Source organism: Lepidochelys olivacea, assembly GCF_965140295.1.
Source record: "Lepidochelys olivacea isolate rLepOli2 genome assembly, chromosome: 10".
Classification (NCBI taxonomy): Eukaryota; Metazoa; Chordata; order Testudines; family Cheloniidae; genus Lepidochelys; species Lepidochelys olivacea.
The window spans coordinates 11,845,588-11,872,442 of NC_140420.1; the positions used below are offsets into that span (position 1 = coordinate 11,845,588).

Here is a 26,855-nt window from a genome sequence, read left to right on the forward strand (position 1 = left end):
AGGGTTTGGGCACGACTCCCACACGCCCCGTCGGTGCCATTCCCTGCTAAGGCCGGCCACGGAACCGGCCCAAAGATGCTCAGCACATGGGTGCAGCCCACACGCCCTCTGCCTGCAGGTGAAAGCGCCTCAGGGCTGGGCTTGCCTGCTCAGCGCCTGCAGCTCCAGGGCTGCCTGCTTTTAGCGCAGTTAAACCCGGCCTCAGGCTCCGCTGCTGCCTGGGCCCCTCCAGCTCCTTTGCAGGCGGGGAAGAACAACATTCGGGAGCCGGAACACCAGGAGCCCTGCTGGCCCCTGGAAATTATTCAGTGCAAGGAAAAATAAACCCAGCGTTAGCTGTATGTGTTTCCTTCAGCAGGCGTCACCACCAGCATGGTTGAAGATGCCTGTTTTCCCAAGGACACCTTAAGCACCAACCTCTCAGGTGTAGCAACGATAAATGTTTGCGGTGCAGCCCTAATGAAAGATTTGTCCTTTTTCATAGTCCTATATAGAATGCTTAACGTTGGCATGTGAGGGGGGTAGGCCCGGCAGCGCTCGGATTTCCCTCTCTATAGTTTGCTGCAAAGTGGAAAACAAGGAATGTGTGTTCTATTTTAATTACTGGGGTTTATTAGCATAGAAAATTATACCAAGCAAGACATAACTGGACAAAACACTAGAGCTTTAGTTTACAAGTTACAGGACTCAAGCCTAGGGCGAGCCTTAAGACAACCATGGAGGCTAGCGCACAAATAAAGAAACAACTTGGTCCATCTACTTCCATTCATGGCCAATGAAAGAAAAAACATTTCAAGAGAAAAGCATTTTATTTTTTAAAAGATTTTTAAAATTGTTATATTTAAACAAAGAACTTGACCAATTTTTAATATAACAGGCCCTGGGCTGTTTGGCTTATTTTAACAGTGATGGCATTAGAGGTTATTCGGAAGTCAGAAAAATTACAGTGAGTGGTTGAGGCAAACACACCTTAAAACACAAAACAGGACAGAGCAACTACTAGACAATGGGAGATAGCAATAAAGGTCTTGGTCTGGTTTTCCTTTTTTTTTTTTTTTTTAAATAAAAAAAAAGTCTCCCATCCTGCTATCAGATGGACAATAGTAGGGATTTACCACACACTAAGCACACTGGACCAGGACACTCTTGAAGGAGAAGCAGGAACTACAGGGATGTAGATAAGTCTCCCTCTAGGTAGAAACATTGCAAGTGGTTGTAGCCTCTCTCTTTAATGATTAAAAGATTCTATGGACTTTTTCCCCACAAAAAAAGTGTTTGCAGCCCTGTTCCAGGTAAAATGCTTAGAAATTTTCCTGTAGTCAAGTTTTGAGTCAGGGTGCTCTACCACATTGTTGAACAACTGCACTTTAGGGGCAGGCAGAGAGATTATTATACTACACAGTTTGTAAAAACACTTAGGATAAGTGCTACAAAAAAGAAACTCATCTAGAGCAACAGCATGAGTCACCAGTGTCAGTAGTCAATACTGAAGTTAAAAAAAAATTGTTGTTGAAATTGGACTTCCAAAAGTGCCTCATAAAACATAAGCATAAGTAACAGACTTTACTACGTCATAAATAAATATTTTAAAAATACTCCTTGCTCAATGGTGACCTGCAGAGATAAATCTCTTTCTTCCCAAAGGAGCCCACTAAAGCATGACCAGGATCATGATGCTTTAAGTTACTATATCCAAAACACACATGTCCAGCAGATCTCTGTCTCTAGTAGTTTCACTATTCTTTATTGCCAAAAAAAAAGTATAGAGTAGTGGTTTTCAAACTGTGGGTTGCGGAATAGAAGGGACTGGATCAAAGTGGCTCTGGTCAGCACTGCCGACCGGGCCATTAAAAATCCTGTCAGCGGTGCTGCCTGGCTAAGGCAGGCTAGTTCCTACCTGTTCTGACACCGCACTGTGCCCCAGAAGCGGCCAGCAGCAGGTCTGGCTCCTAGGTGGGGGGACCACAGGGCTCCGCGTGCTGCCCCTGCCCCAAGCACTGGTTCCCACCTGCCTAGGAGCCGGACCTGCTGCTGGCTGCTTCCAGGGCACATGCGCGGCCCGCGGTGCCAGGACAGGCAGGAAGCCTGCCTTAGCACCCCCACTGCGCCGCTGACCAGGAGCCGCCTGAGGTAAGCCCGCACCCCAAGCCCCTCAGCCCCAGCCCAGAGCCTGCACCCCCAACCCAGAGCCCTGACCCCAACCTGAAGCCCTCATTCCCAGCCCTACCCCACAGCCCTCACCCCTGCACCCCAACACTCTGCAGGCATCAACAATTTTCTTCAACTGGGTCACCAGAAAAAAAGTTTGAAAGCTACTGGTATAGAGTATCCTATACCAAAAGATAGATGCGTCACTGAAAAACTACAAGGCATACTGGACAAGACTAAAACTTATTCTCCATACCCCAACGATTAAACAGAAATTCAGATCACAACAACATGTTATGGGAGAATATTTTCCTCTTCAGAAATAGTCGGAACATATAACTGACTAACACTTATCTATCTGTCAAAATGGCAGACAGTTTGACATTTCACATTAATGCACTTCACAAGCTGAGTTCTGGGACTGTTGATGGGTAGAGGAGCAGATCACCCCCACTACATGAATTACTTCAGTCCCATAATAAATCCTGGATGCCAACCATCAACAAAATCTTATTAGCAACTGATCTTTGGACTTCCACAAGACAGTTTTTCACTACTGAAGTGATTTTAAATAAGGGAAGTAGTTTTAATAAATTACAGTATTCCTTCAACATGTTATAACCTTGCAGAATCACTTCTGAAAGACTAAAAAAATAAGATTAAGGGATAATTACTTGATTATGGATTATCTAGAAAATTTTAATGATCTACATTCAGTGTGGGTATTTGGAATTCTGCTTACATCATCCATGATAAATATTAATTTTTCTGAAGGATGAAAAAGCTGGATGATACGAGAAACAGTATTGACTTGTATTTTCACCATAAAATATGCTCATTTAAGAGCTCTTATCTGCTGAGAACTAGATTAAGGTTTTTTGGTTTTGCTGCTGCTGCATGGAAGTTTGTTCAAGAGGAGTTGAACCAGAAGTTAAATACTCTGTACTTTCTTCACCACAAGGTATGGGGCTCCAGACATCAGAATATAGGCTTCCTGGTATATCCAAAAAGCACACATGAAGAGTGTGTTCCTCTGAATAGATTTTCAACCAAAGCTTGCAAATAAAACCCAGGAAATCTCCCATAATCCTGCTGCTGCCAATAGCTACACCTTGTAAGTAGGTCTCAGAAATTCATCCACTGATCTTCAAAACATTGCATCATAATTGTTAAAAACATGTAAGCTGGTCTGCCACCTAATACGCCATGTAAAAATCAGTGCAGCCATGAAGGAACTGGGATGCAAATGAAGCTGCAAATTCTGAACCCTGACAGATTAATATTCAGATAATGATCAACTCTGGTCATTCAAGGGAAGATTTCTACAGAACACACGGACGGCCTGTTTTTAGTATAGGTCTGCTTTTATTTCCACGTTCAACCTGTTGAATTCTGTCACAATCTGAATGGAGGAGGGTACAGCCCACTGTAGTGCTGCTTCAGCACACTAACATACATCATATGAAAAATGGTTTTCCTGCTGATCTTTCCCCATACAAAACAAACACCTGTCCATGCACCTGGGACATAAAAAGAGTCCTCTGCAAAGAGAAGCATTGTGAGCATGCAAGACTTTGGAAGGTGCACGGATAATGCTCACCTACTGGCAACAGTTCAAAATTGCCAACTGGTAAGCAATGCACAGGAGTCAGACAGCAAATACTGGTGGTGGATTTAAAAAGAAAGACAACGCCTCCCAAATGAATAAAAATTTAAAAGCAGTGCCTTTCAAATATCCCCACGGCTGACAGTGAGGTTTAAAGGCACTACAATATGTCAGAATGGAGAGAACCTGGTGCATTCACCGTCCAGAGTGAGAGAATATGGATTAAAAATTCCGAAGATGGTGTAGGCTTTCTGAAAATAAATGAACCCCTTTTCAGTACAAGATATGGCGGTGCTGCAAAGAAGGAAAAAAAGGAAAAGTCAAAGTCAGTACCGTGCCTCACACAAAACAAACTCCGAACTCACAGCTGCTAGCAAGGGAAAGGCAGTTCTACAACTACACTCCACTCACCCTTTGCTGTTGTGCTTCCCAAGTAACTCATTAGCTGAAGCCTATTTAATCCAGAAGACTGCTTCTCCCCCTTTCTTACCTCCACTCTTCCACATCCCCCAAATATTGGCAAGAGGACATCCCTGGCCACTGGAACTAAAAACATATTTAGAGAATGTAAGTGACATTTGTGCATTTTTGGACGGGTGAGGAGGTTTTAGTATTCAGCCCTAACACTGATGGGGCTGCTGGGGGCAGAGCTGCTGCTGCTGCTGCCTTAACTCCAGTCACTACATAGTTAAGTGACTTGTCCATGGTCACACAGAAGTCTGAGATGGTACAGGGAATTGAATCCAGATCCCTTGAGTCCTGGGCTAATGTCCTAACCACTGAACAATATTTCCTCTTCAACACAAAAATGATTTAAGCCTTCTAAGTACACATTTCTCAGATCTAGTAACTAGGGCTATCCTCTTGTGATGATTTGGGGAATGTGTCTGTACGATTTAGGAACTCAGAGTATGAATTCTATGCAACTTTATCAAGCCATAAATGTCATTCTGAACGGGTTGCCCTTTCATTTCTCTGCCATCTTTTTATTACCTCCATGTTGGACTGAAACTCCAAGATGTAGTGGCATAGGGCTAACAGTCTTGATGGTCCTCTATTGAAAAAACAGCATCTTGAGACAAAAGCCTGGCTCCTACCCAGGAGAACTGTCAGGGGAGATGTTGCCTGGTAACAAAGTTACCTGCAGGGGTCTGTAATCACCTGAGGAGGCTGATCAGAGGCAACTTGACAGAGGAGACTAGAAAGTTAGAGGGCAGGAGCTGCTATACTTGGGATCTTCAGCCATTTTCACCAGCTCAAACTGAGGGAAGCTGCTGCAGAAGCCAGATGAGGCAGGAAGAAATTCTGAACACAGATTGTCCCTCAAGGTAAGCGTGTTCTAGAGTCTGTGTGTTGTGTGCATTCAGGGTGTTATCCTTTAAGTGATCAGTGCTTTCTTGCTGAAGTAAAAAGCCATGGTGTCTTTAAAATCGCATGCAAAGTCTGTGTGTTGTGTGCTACACCTCATGTTCCCCTGAAGAGTTAACTCAAAACTAGAGCATCCACTATGACTGGAATTCTGGGAGAGATGTGTTTAAGCTACAAGGGAGCCTGAGCAGTCAGCACTGGTCCCAGAGGCTAGGCTCTCAGGAGGGGGTGCTAAAAGAGGAACTGCATCCTATAAGTGTGCCTAGACACACCAAGCCAGACATGGTGCTCTGTTCAGACTCCAGAGGCCTACAGTGGGGTTCAGGGTTTGGATCTCCTTCACAACAGTCTGGCAAGTGTCCAAGGAGGAAAGCTCCACTAGATCTGCAATACCTGTTGCCAATATTTGGGGGATATGTTGGAGTATGCAGCAAGATAATCAGCCTTCTGGATTAAAACAGGCTTCAAATAAACACTTATAATGAATAAGTGCTTTCAGTAACACTAAATACAAATGTTTGTTAAATGTTGAAATCTCAGTGGCATTTTTAGGAAGAGGTAGCAGAGTGCATGAGGACTTTTGGTCAATTCAAGAGTAATACCTGACTTAAGAGTATGCAACAAATTTGTTCTGTAATTAAACCTTCTTACATAGTGCATCAGAACATTGTTTACACCAATTCAAGGTTCTAGTCCTTCCAATAACCAGAACACAAAATTTACCTCTCCACTAGCATCATTATAAACATCTGTCATACTGCATAGGCACTTTCATCAGGTGCCTGCAATGCATCATGTTTAAGAATTGGCTCAGATTCTCAGTCTTTGAAAGAATCACACTGGAAAGTGCCCGTAGATTTATGAGCTGACCTAACCATTCACTTTGAAGAAAGAAAGCCTTTATCATTTCTGGCCACTGGCACTACAATTGGCCATTCAGAACCTTTCAACTGAGAGCAAAGTACAAAAGCCTCGTCAAAGGAATAGAAACATTCATTTTTGCACTCTATAAGCCTTAAGCTTTCCCAGAAAGTACTTTTACACAGGTTGGAGGTACGCTGCAACAGCTGATAGGAAAGATATTTCTCAATTGAAAGGCAATCTGTCTTACCACAGTTTTATTGGACTACTCTGGTTCTGCAATGGTAATAATTTCTTCATTGATAAAAAACTCAACAGTCTCCTCTTCCCAGTCATCTACATTGCTGTCCAGCTCATCTGTGTCCACCCCTGGAAGAAAAGAAGAGGCATTAGTCCTGAATACTTCCACCAAGGAGGCAAAAATGCCTAATGCATTTGCTAAAAAGGAAAATACACAGCAGAGAAGCACCTTTAAAATAAAAGGTATTTTAACATAATCACTGGCCTCCAGCATGTTACATGCAAAGCCATCAGTACTGACCACAATGGGCAGCAACAGTAGCCTTCTCACTACTCACCACCTCAAGATAGCAGACGGAAAAAATAGCTGAGGAGTGAGCAAACCTGCTAGGGCATGGGTCGAGGGATTATTTTTGGCAGGAGGGGGAATAATTGTTAAAAGGGACCCCAACCCATCACATAGAGGTGGTCTTCAACTCCCAAACACTGATCCACTACCAAAGACTGCTTCTATAGCCTGAGTGATGTTTATTTGGTGCTTTAAAAAAAATTAACTGATAAAGCCACATCTTTACAATGCTGCCAGTGGCTGGTTTACCTCCTCGCAGCTCTAGACGCTCATTCTTCTGTTCCAAATATAATTCTTGTGCCATCTTGCGGTATTTCTTGAACTCCTCCATCATTGTACGTCTTCTTTCTACGAGCTCCTACAGAAGCAAAACAAGAGGTTAATAAGCCCATCAATAAAGTGTGTCCTTGTGGGATGCATTTGGAAGCGATCTAGGGGTTTTCTGCTAATGAATGCAGCTTCTGACAGATAATCGGTGTTTAAGACACCTTTCTCCAACATGGCAAGATGGGTTTATGGTTTCTGTGAAATTTTTATACTAAAACTGGCTAACAGGCAGTCACCAGGAACCCACAAGTGCCAGCCAAGATTACTCAAGTATCTTTATTTAACAGAAACTCTTCCTGATTCCTCCTCCAACATATGCCAGTAACATCATGCCTCAGTTTCTTCAAGTGAAGAACCAGCAAATTCTGCCTTACTGCCTTCCCTACACATATGCTTGTGCTTGAGTTCATGATGTTCCTGGCTGGATCATGTGGGGACAATCTGGGAAACCTGGACATAAAACACAATGGCTTCTCCTACTCAAGATAAGGGACAACATCGATTAGCTTGGAGGCAGCAGCAGACCCAAAAGTATATGGCCCAGTCCGTGAAATTAGACAAAGAGACACGAGATTAATATGAGTTACAAGTACATCAGCTGCCTTTCATTGATTCATTGGATCTCAGAAGCTTCTTACCTTTGAGGCTTTGGTTTGGCTTAGACGATCCTTCTGTTCAAAAATCTTGGAGTACCTCTTCAGGTCCTTCTTAATTTGCTGCAACAGAGAACTTATGTCAACCAGTACTAGAGACCACCTTAATGTATAAGAGGGTGCCACTTCAGATATGCCCAGGCATACTCAGCATTTTTGCAAGTTTGCTTATGTCTATAAAAAAAATCCCCTCTCGTCTGTCATTTATAGTTTCTCTTCCTTGCTTAGGTCTATAGATACCTTCAGTTTTTCTGTACCTGAGCAACCACTGGAGTTTGGATAGCCAAAGTCTGCTCCTTATCCAAGTTTTCAACAGTTCTCTCTGCTCCTATTACCTTTCCTTCTAGTTTCCTCAGAACATTCCCACCTCCCCACACACACCAAAAAATAAGTTTGTGATAGGAATAGTGACTACTCCAATTGAGTACTGTTAACGTACACAGAACCATTTCAACGTACAGATTCCCCCAGTGAATTTGTGAACAGCTCTCACATTGTCTCTGCTTAGTGGTAAGGCAAACTGCTGTAGAGTTGTCTTCCATTCCCCAGTTTAAGCCACACCCTTTGTGACTAGACCACTCTTTAATTCTCTACACCAATGCCCACACCAGAAGAGTTAAACTGAGATACAATACCTTTATCTGATCCTGGCTGAGCAAGGTTGGAGGTCGGGGTCTCCACAGTAGCTGGCAGAACCGGTCTTTATTGTTTTTCTGGAGGAGACGACCCTGGAAGGTCCACAGCCAGTAGGCATTGTCCACCTGGAAAACAGCAAGTGAGAAATCTCACTCATGTCTAAGGGTTTTATACTGCTCTACCCCATTGTCATATATCTGAATGCATTCCATGGAAAAATCAACAGCAACAGGAAAGTCCCTAGTGGGACTCAGTCTTCGGAACTTCTACCTTTTTAGGGTGAACACTCTGCTTGGGGTGGGTGTGAGTTTTTGTTTTTTTCCCTTTCTTATTTTAACTTTAAGTTGAAGTAATGTTCCTCAAAAAAGAAAAAGAAAAAAGTTATACTACTTCAAAAATGAAGCACCTATGAAGTATCCAAAGCAGAGGTATCCACCAGCCCTTCCAAGATATCTGAACTGCAGTAAGAAAGCTCCTGAACTAATCCGAAAGACTAAAAACCTTATACTTGCATATCAAAAAGATACAGTACACTGATTGGAATAATAAGGAAGTAGTTCATTGACACAGGAAAGCAATGAGTTGGTATGTGAAATAGGCATGCAAGAATTACACCAGGAGCTATTACCCACTGACAGATACAAGTAACGCTACATATCTTTATTTTGTAGTTAACATAGGAAAAGCCAGATTGACCCTCTTAAACATGCAGGGAGACATCACAGCAGAAACTTTAGTACCTTGTGGCTCCACCAGGACACAGATGTCACAACATATCGGCCTGTAGGATCCCACTCTACATCCGAGGCTGTATAGTGTTCAGCAATATTCATCACGGTGCAGTCTGATGTATCAACAAATGTTAAGGCACCATTCATGCTGCAAAGACAAACAATGAGGAACAAGATGGAAATGTGATCCAGGCCCGCTGACACTTCCCTCTGACCTTTTTAAAGGTGGGGTGGGAAGAGAAATCTATACTAGGAGGTGACATTCTTTATGAACTCACCCCACAAAATCCCATCAATATTAACATTTTTTCCATTGCTGGTGTTTAAATGGATTCGCCCAAGGGTTTTTAAAATCACACCTGTTTCTTTATATTTTTGTGAACAATGGGGAATAGTTTTAACCCTTGTATCCTTGTAGGCTTAAAGTTCCTTAACATGTTTTTTTCCCCTTCAAAGTCATAAAGAAACCACATTATGAATGCACTTGGGGTACAGCCAAAATTTCACAAGCATGGTGTAAATGTGGTTATTTCTGTAGCAAAGACAAAGTCAAAAATAAAACAGATTTCTAAATGAGAAGCAGGGCTTTACCATTAACATGTGTAAAGCCCAGTAATACATAGAATAACCACATTGCTTTTCATAGATTCCAAAGCCAGAAGGCCATTATGATCATCCAGTCTGATCTCCTGTATAATACAGGCCATAGAACTTCCCCAAAATAATTCCTAGAGCATATATTTTAGAAAAATCTTAAATCTTGATTTAAAAAATGGTCAGAGATGGAGAATCCACCACAAACTGTTCCAATGGTTAATTACTTTCACTGTTAAAAAACTTTACACTGGATTGTGTTAAACCTGTTAGTCTGAAGAACCCATTGTTAAATATTTGTTCCCTATGTAGGTACTTATAGACTAATGAAGTCACCCCATCACCTTTTCTTTGTTAAGCTAAATAGACTGCACTCCCTAAGTCTATCACTATCATAGCTGAGTGGCAGACACCACCGATATAGTCGACTTAGTGTACCCTCTCTACACATGTGAGCATCACTTGAAAGCTTATGATGTCTACTTTAAGATGAGGTATGAGAACTCTCAAGTGGTGCCATTACCATAAAAACCGGGATAAACAATGACACCATCAACATGTTGAAATGACCACTTTGAAAAAAGTGTGTGTTATGACTCTATGTATTATTTCAAGGCATAACATTGGATTTTTTTGAGGCCTCACAGCATCAGAGGCAACAGTATACAGCATCACAACAAAATAATCAATTTGTACAGGTGTCATTGAAATGTAACAGTGTTGGTGACATTTCTAGTCAATATTATTATCTTGCCCAGCATGAAGTGTTGAGAGCACATGGATTACCAGTCTTCACAGTTCTGTGCAGTGAAGATTGTTCTGACTACAGACAGCTGATTTTGCAGTGGCCCTTTACTAGTAATGGCACAAATAAGGTCTTGTAGAAGCTTAGATGCCATTGGGCCCTTGAAGAATATGGAAGTAGTTCATCCATATTTTTCCATCCATGTTGCAATGGTGGTCCAATATTTGGTTTGCCTTTGCACAAAGACATCCAAATCTTTGTTTGCCAAGATGCTCTGCTGACATGCTCTTCAAAACCGTCCTTACATAATGGGAGTTTGGCCAGTGACTTGCCCTTTTTGAAGACTACACTGAAATACATGCAGTTCAGGTCTCTGTGGGTCTCCTTTTCTCTGTCTTGTAATACAGCACTGCTACCAGATTCCTTGCTGCAGAAATTGTCACTTGTCAGTCACCGCTTCAGAGATCTCGCCAAACTGGGAGTAAGTTCCCTGTGTTTCTACAACATTAAATTCCGATTATTTCTGCAATTGGAACTAGGGATGACAGTCACATCCTATTAATGCATGGACAGGAAATAGGAAATATGTTGCAGAAGTCAGGAGGGAGTGCATCAAATTGTATGCACAGGTATGAAGTGACGCTTGTCAGTGGTGCTGGTAATGGTGCCAGTTTCAATCCATATCTTATCTGCATGTTCCATTTTTGGAAAGTAATGAACAGCAAGGACCAAAACATCTGCATCAGTGACTTAATTAATATGGTTCCTTTGACATCCAGAGACCCAAAAGCCATACTGGTACATACAGCATTCAGAAGCATCTTTGTCTCTGCTTCCTCTCGCGTACTGTGCTAGTCTGAACTTCTTTCAACACCTCTACTGGTGACGTATTTTACTACTTCACCACTGGAAAAGCCTCCAGCAAGGTGGTATGTTTGTACTCTGGGTGCTCCTACACTGGTGCACTTTGAACCATATATTCACAGAGGAATTTTACAAGCGACTGCTTTTTGGACACCAACTTTAGAATCTCTCCATATGGAAGGACAGGACATCCAATTACTTGGTATTTCTTGCATCCCACTTCGGAACCTGCCCAGTGCGATCTTCCTGCACTTTTCACAGTTACAGTTATAGCTGTCAAAGACAGACTATGGAACTAGCTTTGTCAAATCCTTTTAGGACCTGCCTCAAGTGCTCAGCAGCCAACTCACTGAATGAGTGAAATTTGTCTCCAGACATCATTTGTATGACCGCCACTGCATCTTTTATGTACACTGTGGAAAACAATTTTTGGACTAATAGCTGCTCTGATGGTCCCTCCTTTGCCAGATTTCAATTTGGTGGTCTTGGCCATGCCAGTAAATGTCAGTGCCAGATTTCTTGACTGGGCTGAAGCGGTGTCTCCCATCATAATCAAGTGCACCTCTCACAAATCTTTCAATTTGTTCTTCAGCAACATCTGCTGTTTTAAGTAGAGACTCTTATATCTGATGTTACATGCAGTTCAGTAGATATGTTGAAAAGCACCTCCAGATGTGATTCAGGGTCAAAAGGGTTTGTCATATTGTTGGTAAGAGCTGTAACCCATTTCCAATACAGAGGCAAGGACTTTGTCTTCACTATTTTTTTTTTTGCTAAATCACTTCTCTCACAGCTTTGCATATTCATAATATGAAGCTGTATACTGTCATCTCTGACACTGATATGTGCATTAAGTGTCACTGAATTAAAAAGCTAGTTTCTATACTATTTCAAAAGGTTAATACTGCATGGACAGGCAGTTACAAATTAAAAACTTCTACCAGGCAGACAATGCTATACCGTACACACAAAAGCTTACAGATGGAGAAGCATTACATTATGAATTCAGATACATGTCTATCTACCCACTATGCAGCACAAACTGTGGGCATGCAATCTACTGTTGCTGATGCACAGTCTCAGTGAGAGACTGATTTGGTCAGCAAATTTCAACTGAAAAGATAGAAAACTTATAATAACGTGAGAGATATTTTGACAATTAAGAATATGTGATTGAGAACATTTCACGTTAGTATATTGCAAAACATTGATATTCACCATTTTTGCCACATGCTAAAAAGCTTCATCATTTCTGGAGAAAAAAATAGTACCAATGCAAATCCAATGAACGTCTCAACACATTTTCATTTGGTAACTGACCAATAAACACTACATTAAGGTGTTAAATTCAACTAACATTAAAAGCTGTAGTCACAATCATGTTGCAATGTTTCTGGAACTGTGCAGAAGTGGACACTCACTTTGGGATCCACTGTTTCACCCTGCCTAAGGCTTACAGCACCACTTGACACCTCCATATCATATCTCAGCTAAACATACATAACATAAGCTTTGAAATGACATATGATGCGGGTGTATGTAAGGTGGGTACATTAAACTCTAAAACCAGCTTTTTTGAGAACTGCTGTATGCCTAGAAGGCAAACTTTCTAACCGTTATCATGGCTACTCTCTCAACTCTCTCCAGTTTTTCAACATCCTTTTTGAACTGTGGATATCATAACTGGACACTGTATTCCAGTATCAGTCACATCAGTGCCAAATACAGAGGTAATAAAACCTCCTTACTCCTACCAGAGAGTCCCGTTTATATATTCAAGGATTTTAAATAACTGGCTAAGAGAATAGTCTAAGAAAGTTACACTAACATTAGTATGGTTAATGAAAGGAAAAATGGTATGTACAGGGCATTTATAAGGACATACAAGACATCTTTACCATAAGAAGCCATGACCTGAATGCAAACCCTAACTTTTTGAGATCTTATATGATAGAAAGACAGACTTGAGGAAAAAGTGACTGCTCCCTTCAGCATCAGTTACACTTAAACCCCTTACAAATTCATGGCTGTAAAAAAACAAACACACACCCTCACAGAATGTGAAATCTGATTAGTGTGTGTGTATGGGGGGGGGGGGGGGGTGTCATGGTATTGCCACCCTTACTTCTGTCCTGCCTTCAGAGCACGGTGGCCGAAGAGTGGAAGGGCTGGCCGTGAGCCCAGGGCTGCAGGCAGTGCTGCCCCCAGCAGCAGCGCAGAAGTAATGGTGGCATATGGTATTGCCACCCTTATTTCTCCATGGTTGCCTGTGAAGGCAGCACAGAAGGGTGGCAATACTGTGACCACCCCCTCTCCCCCCATCTTTGCCACCCCATTCTGGGTGAAATCCCCAGTTTGAGAAATGCTGACCTAAGGGCTTTACATGTTTTAAATAAATGCTATTATTTGTCAAAAATCATGAATATGTAAGATTTAAATTTCTGTAACCATGAAATTCAAGATGATTTTTAAAATGCTATGACAGATTTACCAAAATTGACAGGGCCCCCAAGTTATATTTAAATCAGAAAAAGCCCCGTTATGATTTTATCTGAGATTGTAAAAATTCTTATAGAATAAGTCATTTGTATTGCTGCCTGGGGGAGAAATCTGAGGGGCTCCCTGAATAAATACATCTTTCTATTTAGACTAAGGAAGTAAACAGCTGACGTGAATTCTAAACTTAGCCAAGAGAACAATATGGTGGGCGAGATTAGAATAACCTCATTCCTCATCTGATATGATGGCAGAAGAGGCATCCAATATAAACACAGGCATCTCATTAATTGTTTTTATAGACTAAATAAAATTGGATTTTCTGCTAGCCACAGAACAAGAGGTGTTATTTTATCTACTGCACTAACTACCTTTGATGTAAGGAGGCCAGCTACTTCAGGAAATTAAATTTCAGGCAGAAGAGGGCAAGAAAATACGTAGAAGTTACAACCAGGTAAATTTATCTTCAAGAAAAACTCAATCACTTGCAAACAAATTAAAATCCATGTAGACCCTGGAAAGGCTAACTGGCAGATTACTGTATGTCAAAATTAGATTCTTCCAAACAAAGATAATCCTCTTAATACAAGCAGGTTTTCTATCTGACAGATGGTTAAGATTTTGGCTATTTGTCTTACAGATAGCCTTCACACTACTGTATCAAGACTATCTTTTTTTAGCTCTTTGAGAGCATTACATTGACTTAAAATGAGCTCTCTCAGAATGCCAAGTTGCGATACCCACCTTCTCAAGCCAGCCAATACTAAAAACTGCCCTTGCGGACTCCAGAATATCGTATTTGCCTGCTGCTTGTCAAACATTTCTGAAAGGAAACAAAATTTGTATTTATGCCAACATAGAAAGGATGGAAGTCTCCATCCAATGGTATCAAGAAGCTTAGTAGCAATCACATTGACAGGCACTCAGAGTCCTCAAAAAGGCACCGCTGAGCTCTGCAATTAACAAGCAACATGTCTACTATAGTCGTATTTTAATCGGAAGAATGAAACCCAACATGGATCTGCTCTCACTGATTAAACTGAAAACAATGGGATGATCAAACATTCAAAAAGGTGCATTTGCAGGCAGAGAGAATCAGGAATCCCCAAAGCCTTAGCACACAAGTTGTACCAATTTAACTAAAATTGTTTAGAAACGGATGTAGTTAAATTGGTGCAACCCCTTATGTGGATACTTCTTTTGGCATAAGAGTGCTTTTTCACAATTTAGTTTAAGCTGATTCCTTGCGGATTTAAGTTAAATCAATATAAGGCCCACAATCCAAAATGGAGGGCGTGGAGAAGGAGAGAATGTCCAAGTTGAGAAAGGGCGGAAATCCTTAAAATACTGGGGAGGAAGTGTAGAGAAGGTGAATTAATGGAGAGGGGAAAGAAAGTTTCAAAAATGCATTTTTTGCCCTGTCACAGAAAGGTGGTATTTAACTTTGCCAGCAAAAGGGGCACAGGCCGCAAGATTAATATTTTACCAGTGGACCTTTCATTTTCAACCCCCAGACTCTGAATAAAATGGTAATTTGGCCCTCACTACAGAATAAATTGATACCCCTGCTCTCAGGGCTGTTCTCCCAGCCCAAGACAGCTGGAGTGCAGCATGCTCAAGACATGTTCTCTCCCATGCCCTCCGTCAGGGCCCAGAAGTATCAAACGGTCTATGAAAAAGCAACTGTAAGAAGTCTACAGGGTAAACAGGTTGCTACCACCACATAAAGTGCTTAATGCCTAGATTCCTTCACCTGTACTCCTGCTGTCAACTCTACTTACTGATGAGCTCTATTTTCCCATTGTTTTTGACATGGTAAAAGGAGATAGAAATTCGGGGAGGCTCTCCATGCAATACAGCAAACTTGCTTCCATTTGGTTCCCAGGCAAAGGCTATGATACTTTCTGCAACAGATGTAAAGAAGTGTCAAAAGCCAACATTGTACAAAGGGACAAAAAATTCTTGAGTTAAGTCAGTCATTCTCTACACAACTTCAATTCCAAGCAGTTACTGTATACAGGACTGAAGAAATCCTGGATATGGAAGAGAACATTCATTATGATGAGCAATTTGGTATTAAGATTTCTACTGCTGCTTTGCTTCTAGTGAGCCAACCAGACAAATGCAGAGGATAATACTTATGGGGTGTTCACAATCACCTACTCCAGCTTTTTTCCAGCCTGGTACAGAATATCCTCAGACAGAAGGGTAAAGCTCTAACTAAGTCATCAGTCTCCCACTAGGGAAGCTTCTCCTTTGTTGTCAAAGTACAGCAACTGAAGCAGAAAACAGTTTGCCAGGCAATTTTTTTAGATTCAGAAATAGCTGGGCCAAGACAGAGAGACAAGTTTGCCATCCAGTTGTCCTTCATCTGTTAAAACCCATTAGTTGTAACATTTTACACTACAATATTTTGTCAGTTTATTCACTGATGAATACTGTATGTATAAATACACAACGTCAGAAAAATAGTTAGCACATTTGTCTCTAGGATTTACCTTTCATTTCTACCACATCCACAGGGACCTGCTTCTCTCTCATTCGGAAGATCTCAAAGTTGGTCACCACACCCTGTGAAAGTCAACATAGGTCAAATATCTAGTATAATTCATTTTAATACAGGACTATGAGGTTGACTATGCAACTGGCCTACTTTAGTACTTCAAGAGGATAAAACTAGACATTTTGGGGCTTATTTTCCTAGAGGATGGAAGATAACACAGAAAGATCATGAATCATTTCTAAAGACCTTTATTAAAACAGGAGTTTCTTCAGCAAGTTGTGAGTTAACAAAAACAGGCTTTCTACGGTACAGAAGTTGAGACTATTTCAAGAGGACTGAAACATATGGTAGGTCCCACAGATGTGTGGGACCAAAACCAGCTGAAACAAATACAACAAATGCTGAAAGAAGGGGGTCTGTCCCCAGGTGCTTCAAAAATAAGACAGACATACTTTCATTGATCTTGCAGAACCCCGATAGATAGTGATGTCAAGTCCAATGCTCATTAAGCGCCCATAGGACCTTACACATAGCCCTTAAAAACCTAACTGAAAAAATGAGAGGGTTTTGACACCAAGTAATTGATTCACACATTTTTATCAATCCATACTGAAATGCAAAAACCAAAGCAAAGCAGAGACAGAACCAGTTTTATGAACACACCTAGGAAGCACATACCTGTGTACCTTTAGGAGTCCTGTCTACCTTCACACACAGATAATCTCCATTCTTTTGCCAATGCAGCTTGCAATCCACCACATTGAACAGGTTCCGCACACGGATTTCTTGTCTGGAGGGGAGCTGCATCAGTGTCACCCTTGCTGGGATATCTTTATCTTCAGGCACCCAAAACGCAATTATGTTACCCCCTGGAGACCATGAGAAATCCCTACGAAGGAGGCAAGATGTCATAAAAAAAAGTCCAATTACTAATCAGTTAAAGATATGTTGCAAGCAACATAAAGAACAGCATTCTGCATTACATTTGGTACATTATGGTGAATCAGTCAGTTTCCAGGTAGCTTGATACTAAAGCTAGGCTACAAGCAGGAATTCTAACTCTAAATTCAAGTGCAATGAGAATGACTAAAAATAAATTTACCAGGACCTGCATGGTGACCCCGCAGAAAACCCAGGTTTGATTTGCCATTCACAGGTGGACAAGTAGTGATGCAGAAACAATACACTTACATCTAGGAAAGGCAGAAAGAGTACCGCATCTCATATTGCAGAATCCCAAGTGATTTGGGAGATAGGTTGATAAAATGAGTTACAAAAAGACAACCCATTAAACTATGTTAAAAGTACACTTCTCTCCTACAATCTGTCACACTTAGCTTCCTTAACAAGGAAGCTAGAAATCTACTTCAGAGAGATCCCCATTCTCTAAGAAGCCTTTTGGAACCCTGGAAAGGTGAAAAAGTCAGTTGTTTCTTTAGGAATCATGATGACAGTCATATAGAATTATAGAATGAGCCTAGCTACCTCAGTGCCAGCTGGTAAAGTACAGTGCACTCTTATTTAAGACTATGGAAGGCCAAATATCAGACAAGATATCCCTTTATTGATGTAATAACCTTAACTTGGAGTTAAATGCATTTTGGTTTATACAACAGAAACATCAAGTTAGATCCTTAGATCATCAAGCTTTTATATATTTCAGGCATCATTGCAAAGTTCACAAAATTGTCACCAATGCATGGAAAGAGAGAAGGAGTAAAAAACAGATGTCTTTACTTCTTCCCTTATAGGTAGTTTCTCCACAGCTGTAGACCAGGATCATCAGCAAGGAAAGTATAAACATTGAAAAGAAACTTGCTATCATATTGAAATTCTAAGTACTAATTCTATTACTGCACCAAAAGCGTAAGAGTTGAAGAGTTAACATTATTCCAGTTGACTGACAGCCACCTAACACTGACATAACCTGTCTTCTGCTGAGGAAGATGCCTAATGACTCACTGCTGACCACCAATATAAGCAGCAGATGGTTCTGGACTAGATACTAATTCTTCATTGTGTAACCACTACACAAATGCAAAGTTTTCAGTGCATATAGATATCAGGCTGAAAGGCTGATCCATGAGCTAAGAGAAGGGGATGTTCTGGGAAACAGCATTTAAACACTCTCCACCCAGAACTACATCTTATAGTGAGAAAGACTGAAAGAGCTCAGTCTGCTGGTCTTTAAGAGGCAAGGTGATTACACTGTATAAGTATCTTCCTGGGGAGAAAATACTGGGTACCAATAGGCTCTTTAATCTAGTGGAGAGAGGACTAACAAGAACCAAATAACTAGAAGCTAAAGTAAAAAAATTTAAATGAGAAATAAAGTAAAGTACACATATATGGTTTATTTTAACAGTGAGGGTGATTACCCCTGGAACAAACCATCGAGGGAAGTGGATTATCTTTCTTTTGAGGTCTTCAAGTCAAGACAACATGCCTTTCTGTGAGATATGCTTTAGTCAGACCCAAGTTGTTGGCCTCAATACAGGGATAACTAGGTGAAATGCAATGGCTTGTAATACATAGGTCATGATCTAATGGTCTCTTCTGGCCTTGAACTCCACAATACTAGAATCTTAACACACAATAATATCTCAAGAACAAAACAAAAGAGCAGAACTCTTCACAAGAGAATAAACTCACTTTATCCCGTTGATTTTCAAACTTTTCTTGTCCAGCAAACCCATAGACTACAAAAAAGAAAAATCATAAATTTGCAAGTTAGAAATACTTACATAGGTAGGTTATTTAAATTAACACCCTTAAGGAGGTAGGGAAATGTCCCCATTTCATCACTACCTGGATACATAGTACAAAAAACACTTGCTACGCATCCCCATAATCCTAATTCTTGCATCCTAATTCTAGTCCCCATAACCCTACAAATTAAAAATATGCATTTGGATGATGAGGCATACTGGAAAATAAAGCAGGTTGTAAGCAATAGTGTTACATGAATGGATTTAGGGGGGGTTTTCTGGTAGTGATCTGCTGACAAAAGTATTAAACAAATATGATACTGTAAGGCTGTATTTTCTATGCGCCATTAAAAAATTAAGTTGCTCTCCTTATCTGCTTCCTTCCAACCTTTACTACCCCAGTGGAAAATTAAGAAGAAAAAAAAAACAACCAAAATCCTGAACAGTGGGGATGTTGGGAGCCCAAGGAAAGAGCAAAACAAGAGAGGGTTGATTTCTCACCCTTTAATAAATATTTACTGGAGAGTCAGATTTTTTTTAAAAATCAAATTTTAGCAGTAACTTGCTTCAAAATAAAAAAAAGCAGCACTTCAGGTACAGCTGACATTATAAAGCAGGTTATATGTAAAAAAGCACTTACAGGTGTTTCATAGATGCTGAGGGTGTCTGATGTCATTCGGGCAAAAAATTTACCATCATGACTCCACCTGAACAAATAAGAGGAAGACGAATCATCAGATCTACCATGTTACCTCACTAGTAAGAAGAGGCCAGTCATTTAGTGTGATCTGTCCTCTACTACTGTTACCCAACCTACTTAAAAATGGGCCAATGGGCTGAGCTTTCACAGTGGAACCCTCGCTTCTTCTGTCCAGTTAGGGTATCCCAGATGATTATGGCCTGAGGGTCATCTTGTGTGTCCATTAAAGGGCTGAAGGTCACTAAATACCTACAAAAAGGGGAGAGGGAAAATGACTAGCTTCACTTTTCATATGGTGTAATTATCATTTCAGCACAAATATGCTTTCATCTAATTGTGAGAAGAACCAGCTAAGCAAAGTTCAAGAGGCATGCACTGAAAGAGGACACAGACAGAACTGGGGAACGGGCAGAGTATAAACTCTTTTCTCCAGTCCACCCCTACACAAACTAGTGAAGGAGTTGAGAGATGGCTTGAGTATTAGATAGCCACCCATACGCCCCTTTTTGATAGAGGGAGAGCTCTCTAGGAGTAGAGTAGTGGAGAGCCTTATTCACCCACCTCATGAACCAGCAGTTACTATGGAGATGTAGAGCAGTACCACAGTGTAACTGTGGATGTTCTAGGGGGACAGAGTCCCTTCTCTTTCAACAGTTAGAGGGGGGATGGAGCTTTATCAGCATTTAGATAGACTGTCTGATTACATCAGTGTTCCCAGGCAGGATCCAGCACTCTTTCCAGTACCTAGATGTGTCAGATGTGGTGTTGGGCATCCAAACTATGGTATTGCCTCTGGATTCCTCTGGCCAAAAAGCCACCCAATCCAAGCAAGAAACCCACCACACCTGGGTGTTGTAAAGGGGAATCATCATCAATGTATGACGACTAATGAGGTACATAGTATAAAACATGATGGCCTAGAGACAAGAATGTACCAGATGGGAGCTTTCAGGACAGGAACATGTTTTCCTATTAAGAGCCCAAGCACATCTCAACTACAATAAAAATCTAAAACCAAAATACTTTTAAGTCAGGCTTTCCATTCATAAACACAAAAAACAGAAGCTTAAGCTTCACAAGAGATAAAAATAGGTTTAATGAAAGCTTCACCATTTGCCTCACAATCTCCACAGATACCATCATAAAACAAAAAGCATAAAGAATTAATTCATCTGAAAATTACAACCCCTGAAGATGCTGATAAACTGATCATTCTGCTGAAAGACCAGAACTCAACTCACAGGCATCACAGACTGAGTTCAAAGATACCGTCTATGTGTGCATTAAGGTGCTCGTACCTGACAAATTGAAGTAAACTGGAAGATTATTAAATACTTTAGTTCATTACTCTGGATTGTGTTCTTGAAATACTTTTTCCAATTTAAAAAGTAGAAAGTCATGTCAAACAGAATTACGGATACACACAAACATTCTAAAAATATTTAATGAAAAAAAGGCAATTCCAAAGAGCAGAGAAATTAAGATTGAAAACCCATGATACCTAAAAGTAGATAAGGCAGAATAAACATGCTGTGTTTTCTATTCCCCAAGACATGATCTCAGACTGCTTTTATACCATACCTTTCACAAGGTGAGAAGTCGATAAGCTGTACCCCCTGGTGACTGAACCTCTGAATCTGTTTGAACTTCTCTCCTCCCCACAGAGCAATGCCTCTCTGATGGAATGTAGCCAGGTAAGTACCTTTTGGGGACCAGCGTACATAGGTTTCTGTCCACCGCTGCAAGCAAAGTATACAGCATACATCAGAGATGAATTACATTAAGACGGCTCTCAGTATGCGTGGTGTGTAGCTTCACACACATACCGCCCCCCGTTCCACAAGTAATCCAGCAGCCACATTTACACAAGCTTAAACATGATTGGAGTGCAGTTCTTATTTCCTTAGTCTGAATGTTTCCTGGAAAATGCCTTTGAATGAAACTTCCAAGCTTTAAACACTCACTAACCAGAAGAATAAAACTAGTGAGCCAGAGGTGGATGGTAGTGGGAAGCCTTCAGCAGTGTCCAGAAGCTCAGCATGCCACTTGTTCTCGGACTACTGGGAAGTGTGTGTTCTAATCTTCCTAACAAAATATAGCTCCTGAACCTCACCTAGGGTGAGGGAAAAGGGCATCTTCTATATGAACCTTGGTTAATAAGCATCTGCTGATTTGGAAGGCTGTTCACCACCCCCAAATCAATTTCTCCCTACTCCTTGCCTTCTCCTAACCATAACAGAGGAGCTCCTTGTCATCAGAAAAATCTTGTTGAGGTCTCCTTCCCTGGGCTCTAGAGCAGATATGTGAGCTGCTGGTGATGGACTGCCTCCAGCACTGAGTCTACCACAAATCTTCAGTGCTCCTTCTCTCAGCAGAGACACAATAAAGAGGAGCTAGGGAGTAGCATGCACTTGACAGCAGTAATCTCCCGCTCACCACTGATGAGCGGAGATCTCTCAAACTCTGATTTTGCACTTCTAGGTCTTTTGATCGGAACATCTTAGTCTGGTTATTATCCCTAATTTACAGATGGGGAGGTTAATTTAAATCACAGCAAGGTAGCAGAGCCAATAGACCATCTCAGTTCACATTCAACTTTATTTCCTTTCCAAAACAGGCAACCCTGCCTCTAAATGAATGACATTATCTCCTTTAGAAAGTTAAAAACAAATAAAAAAAATGTACTCTGAACAGTAGGAAATGGAGAAGTTGTTTTCATCAAAGAAAGTGAATGTTACAACTTTATTCTGCCCCACCACATCCCAGCACACAAAAATTGAACAAGATTGTCATCTCACTATTGCCCCAGTTTCCCGAGTTCACCACTTTTTTAGAGCCTTAATGACCATACTGTATTTAGAATATGCAGCTGTTCTTTCAAGGACACTCACTGGTCTTTCTTCAATTGCGACTGGTTCCTTTGCGTCATTCCAATAGATGCAAGTGCGGTCTCCTGACTCAAAGATCACACTGTATTGATCCCTACAGTCTGGGTCCTCCAACCAGTAGCGAAGATTCCCCTAAAAGAAGAAGTCAGGAGTTAAGGAAGCAAATTCCTAAAAATACCATATTCATGCTCCAGGATGAAAATTCTACTTTATGAACACATGATAAAAAACCAAAGATAATTACAAGCCACAAGTTATTTAACTACAGATTTCAGAAATTTAATTCTTTAGCTATTTTGGCTTAAACTTTGGAAAAATACATTAGCAATTTGAAATATCAGGACCTCATTTCCCTCTTTGCCCAAGAACTATGGCAAGTTCTTTGGATGAGCTGCAGCTCTCCATGAGGGGGAAGATAACAATTCCTAAACAGTAGTAGTGGTCACTATGAAAGCAACATAGCTTTGTTCTGTATTTTTTGTATGAATGCCACAGCAATAAGGAGTTTTAGAATATGGAATATTTTTATTCAAAGCTTCATATAACATAGCCCTTTCATCTTACAAACAAAACAAAACATACCAAGTCTTTAAATGGCTGTTTCTCTGGGATGTCCCATTCTTCACTGATTGTCATGTATCTAGAAGAGTGATTTGATCAGTTAAACATATTGCAGATGCCTTTGATCAGAAGTAGGCTACAACATGGCCTTTAGGAATAAAAAAAAAGAGAACATGATGGCTACACTCACTTGTCAAAATCCGTGAAAAGGTTGACTCTGAAAGTGTGCTGCTTGTCCAACTTGTATCCATCTGCATTTTTCACAGCATCCAGTGCATGTGCTGGGGACATGTACTCCAGGAAAATATACCTTAGTTAAATGAGATAAATGTGATTACTCAGTAGCAACCTGCCTGTAGTCAGCATTAGCCATACAGTGGGTGAACTAACTGAAAAGCTGGTACTCAATCCAGAAGGCAAGACTGAAGAAGTTGCAATTTCTACCACTGAATCCATAGAGGAGAAGGCAATTAATCTCCACTTTGCTCATGTAAGTATTTTTCTTAATCATACATACATGACTTGGAACACATTTTTCCCTGCCTTCTTGAAACTGGGTGGAACAGATTATGAAGGCAAATTCACACACAGCAGAATTGCAATAAGTGCTACCATCAGGTGGATGGGTAAGCAGCTCTTCCCAACAGAAAGGCAGGACATGTTTGAGAAGCAAGCAAAATCAGCGTGCTACATAAAGCTTTTCATTCGTAAGTTCTGGGCCCTCAAAACACAACTACTACTCCACCAATGTTCCCTCTACTTTTTTATATCCATGTGCGGAATTAATTTTGTCATGTGCACCAATACAGAGGTGATGTGTGGTGGAGATAGTGCCGAGGGGTTCAGAGTGCGGGAGGGGGCTCAGGGCTAGGGCAGAGGGTTGGGGTGCAGGCTCCAGCTGGGGGTGCGGGCTCCAGGGTGGGACCGGGAATGAGGAGTTTGGGGTGCAGGCTGCCACAGGGCCAGGGGAGAGGTGCCTCTCCCTGGCCATGCACACCTCCTACGTCTCTCTCCTCTCCAGTCCAGGCCCCTGTGGCTGCATGGCCCTTGACAGCCTGCTGTGCAGCCACGCAGTTTACAGGGAATTTTGCTCTCCACTTAAACCAAACTCTTCCTCTCCAAGTGGAGTCCAGTCTGTAACTTAGCAGAAGCCAGAATTCACGGTACATTGGACCTAGGACCTAATAATGTCCCACAGAAAATGATTTTCAAGGTACCTGGATTTGTTTTGTAAAGTTTATCCTGACTGAGCTGAAGGCCCTCCAGCCCACAGGAATTATTCCAGTGCTACAACTCCAGGAAGCATATACTGAATAATTTGACAACCGATTACTTGCTCTCTACATTCTCGGATCTGCCATATTGGGTCTCCAAACCCCAAGGAGAAATATGCTACTCTCCAACCACCTTAACAATCTCATTCAGCTGAAAACTGGGACAGTGATAATCAGGAGAAAATGCCACCACCCAAAATCTGTAAATACCTTCCCCCCAAGACCAAGATGTTTGTTACCCATTTGTTCAACATGGCTACATTTATTCTCCTGTACGGCTATAGTCTAGGAAACAGTTAAGCCCTTCAGTTGCCTGAGGATCTTGTGTCTATATCACTGAGATAGCATGCCAAAGTGCCTCTATGGACGTCATCCTATTCTGTTATGTCAGGGTCAGACATTTGTGGGCTAAAATTCTATTAGCATTCAAAGGATTAACCTCAGCAATGTTTGAATCCCATTTCCAGCAGGAGTTCTCATTACTCACCCCTTTGTCTTCCCATCTGCTTCTGGGTAAAATTCATTGGTAATTTTCCCAAACTTGGAAAAGATTTTGTGAATAACATTCTTCAGTTTCTCAAGACGGTCTGGTCCAACTTGGGGAACATTATCCACTAGAATTACTGAATCGATTCCATCTGCCTCCTGTGGCTGGTCTTTTAGCACATCACCAAGTAATTCTGCAAAAAGAAAGAGGGAGAAAAACTCAGCACCAATCTCTGGAGTAAATGGGGAAGGGAGGAAAGAGATGAGAATTCAATAGCTATTTTACCTACAACCTTCTCAAACACCTTTAAAGAGTTCAGGAGTAACTGAAAGCTGTATGGAACACTGAGCTTGACTGAGTTTACTAAAACGAGGCCAAAATGTTCCCCCTTCCCTCCCACACCATTTTAACAGAGGTGTAATCTACTAGGACATGCTTAATATAGGGCACAATTTTCTGAAGATCACAGATGCTAGCTTGACATGACAGACCACCTTCCATTGTCTGTTTCTCTAGGAAAGATCTCAACACTTTATATTTAAAGACATTTGAAACCTCAGCAGCCTACAACTAGAGGAGTTAAATCTTGTCCTAAAAGTCCCCCAAATTGCTTATGAATCAGAGCACTACAACAGTTACCTACAAACCCACACTGAACTAAATGCGGACATCAAGAAAGAATTTTGACATCACCTTTCCTCCCACATCAAAAAAGCCTTAGCACGATTCTCCATTGGAAGCCCTGTATGTTGTAGCATCACTGTAATTATAGTTGGGAAGTCATGATCATTCTAAGCCTTTAATTAGAACTTTGAAGATGATGCATTGGAGGCAAGAGATCGTATGTCCATATCCCTCCCTCTCCCCAGATTTCTGCCAAGGAGGGTTCACAACAGAACGTGGCCAGCAGCAGCCTTTCAGCACTGTGGTGACAGGAAGGGATGGGAACTGCTTCGGGGGGGGGGGGGGGAGAGGGAGGAGAGGGTGTGGAAAGGGAAGAATTGGCCCATGTCTTTGCAGAGCTCATCCCTCCCCCCCCCACTGCAGGTTGGGCTGGAAATTGCTTACCCTCCCTACTTCAGCACTTATCTGAGGGGTAAAGAGGCTCCCCTGTGCTGGTGCTCCAGGCGGCTTTGGTACATGCAGGGTTCGACTCCTCTTGGGCAGCTCCCTGGGCACTGGCCCAGTCAGAGGCAGTGGGGGACAAAGAAACCTGCCAGGCAGGCTGCAGGTGTGCCAAACATTCCTGCCAGGGGCTGGTAGGGGGCAAAAGGGCAAAGCAAGGAGAGGACAGCGAGGAGAGGAGCATGTAAAGGGCAGACGGGTGGGCAACAGAGGTGACATGCGGGGTGGTCACGTGACCACCCCAACCATTAAATTATCCCCCCATTATTGACAGGTACAAGTTGCCTATGGAAGTAAGGTTGCCAACTTTCTAATCGCACAAAACCGAACACATTAGCCCTGCCCTTCCTGAGGCCCCACCCACACTCACTACATTTCCCCTCCCTCAGTGCTTGCTCTCCCCCACTCTCACTAAGTTTCACTGGGTTGGGGCAACAGGGTGGGGTGCTGGAGGGGGTAAGGGCTCTGAAGTGGGGCTGGGCATGAGGGGTTTGGGGTGCCTGAGGAGGTTCCAGGCTGGGGCCGAGGGATTTGGAGTTCTGGAGGAGGTTGGGCTCTGGGCTCAGGCTCTGGACTGGAGCTGGGGATGAGGGGCTTGGGGTGCAGAAGGGGGCTCCAGGCTGGGGAATGGGGCTGAGGGATTCGGAGTGCAGGACGGAGCTGCGGGTTGAGGCAGGGGTTTGGGGTGAAGAAGGGGGTGAGGGCTCTGGGGTGGGGCCAGGGATGAGGGGTTTGGGATGCAGAAGGGAGCTCTGGGTTTGGGGGGGGCAGGGCTGGGGCATGGGGTTGGGACATGGGCTTACCTCAGGCAGCTCCTGGTCAGCGGCGTACTGGGACTAAGGCAGGCTGCTTGCCTGCCCTGGCGCCATCTGCACTGTACCGCAGAAGTGACCAGCAGGTCCAGCGCCTAGGCGGGGGGAGGAGGCACTCCACACCCCAGCTTCCACTGGCCAGACTGCGGATCCCCGTGGCCCCTCCACCGCCTAGGAGC

General features: G+C 42.1%; 1 protein-coding gene across 1 annotated transcript in view; it reads right to left on the reverse strand.

Moving 5' to 3' along the window:
- Window positions 1-3,493: 3,493 nt before the first annotated feature.
- Window positions 3,494-26,855, reverse strand: part of EIF3B (eukaryotic translation initiation factor 3 subunit B) — a 33,842-nt gene continuing 10,480 nt past the window's right edge. The window contains exons 2-19 of the mRNA XM_084641103.1: window positions 24,740-24,932; window positions 23,169-23,288; window positions 23,000-23,057; window positions 22,421-22,549; window positions 21,111-21,268; window positions 19,647-19,778; window positions 19,470-19,536; window positions 18,774-18,820; window positions 16,800-17,010; window positions 16,117-16,189; window positions 15,400-15,522; window positions 14,363-14,441; window positions 8,929-9,067; window positions 8,188-8,313; window positions 7,538-7,615; window positions 6,822-6,930; window positions 6,234-6,352; window positions 3,494-4,048 (exon numbers count right to left, since the gene is read on the reverse strand). Coding sequence (XP_084497229.1) covers window positions 6,249-6,352; window positions 6,822-6,930; window positions 7,538-7,615; window positions 8,188-8,313; window positions 8,929-9,067; window positions 14,363-14,441; window positions 15,400-15,522; window positions 16,117-16,189; window positions 16,800-17,010; window positions 18,774-18,820; window positions 19,470-19,536; window positions 19,647-19,778; window positions 21,111-21,268; window positions 22,421-22,549; window positions 23,000-23,057; window positions 23,169-23,288; window positions 24,740-24,932 — 1,946 coding nt within the window. The 3' untranslated portion in view covers window positions 3,494-4,048; window positions 6,234-6,248. The remainder of the gene's footprint in view (window positions 4,049-6,233; window positions 6,353-6,821; window positions 6,931-7,537; window positions 7,616-8,187; window positions 8,314-8,928; window positions 9,068-14,362; window positions 14,442-15,399; window positions 15,523-16,116; window positions 16,190-16,799; window positions 17,011-18,773; window positions 18,821-19,469; window positions 19,537-19,646; window positions 19,779-21,110; window positions 21,269-22,420; window positions 22,550-22,999; window positions 23,058-23,168; window positions 23,289-24,739; window positions 24,933-26,855) is intronic.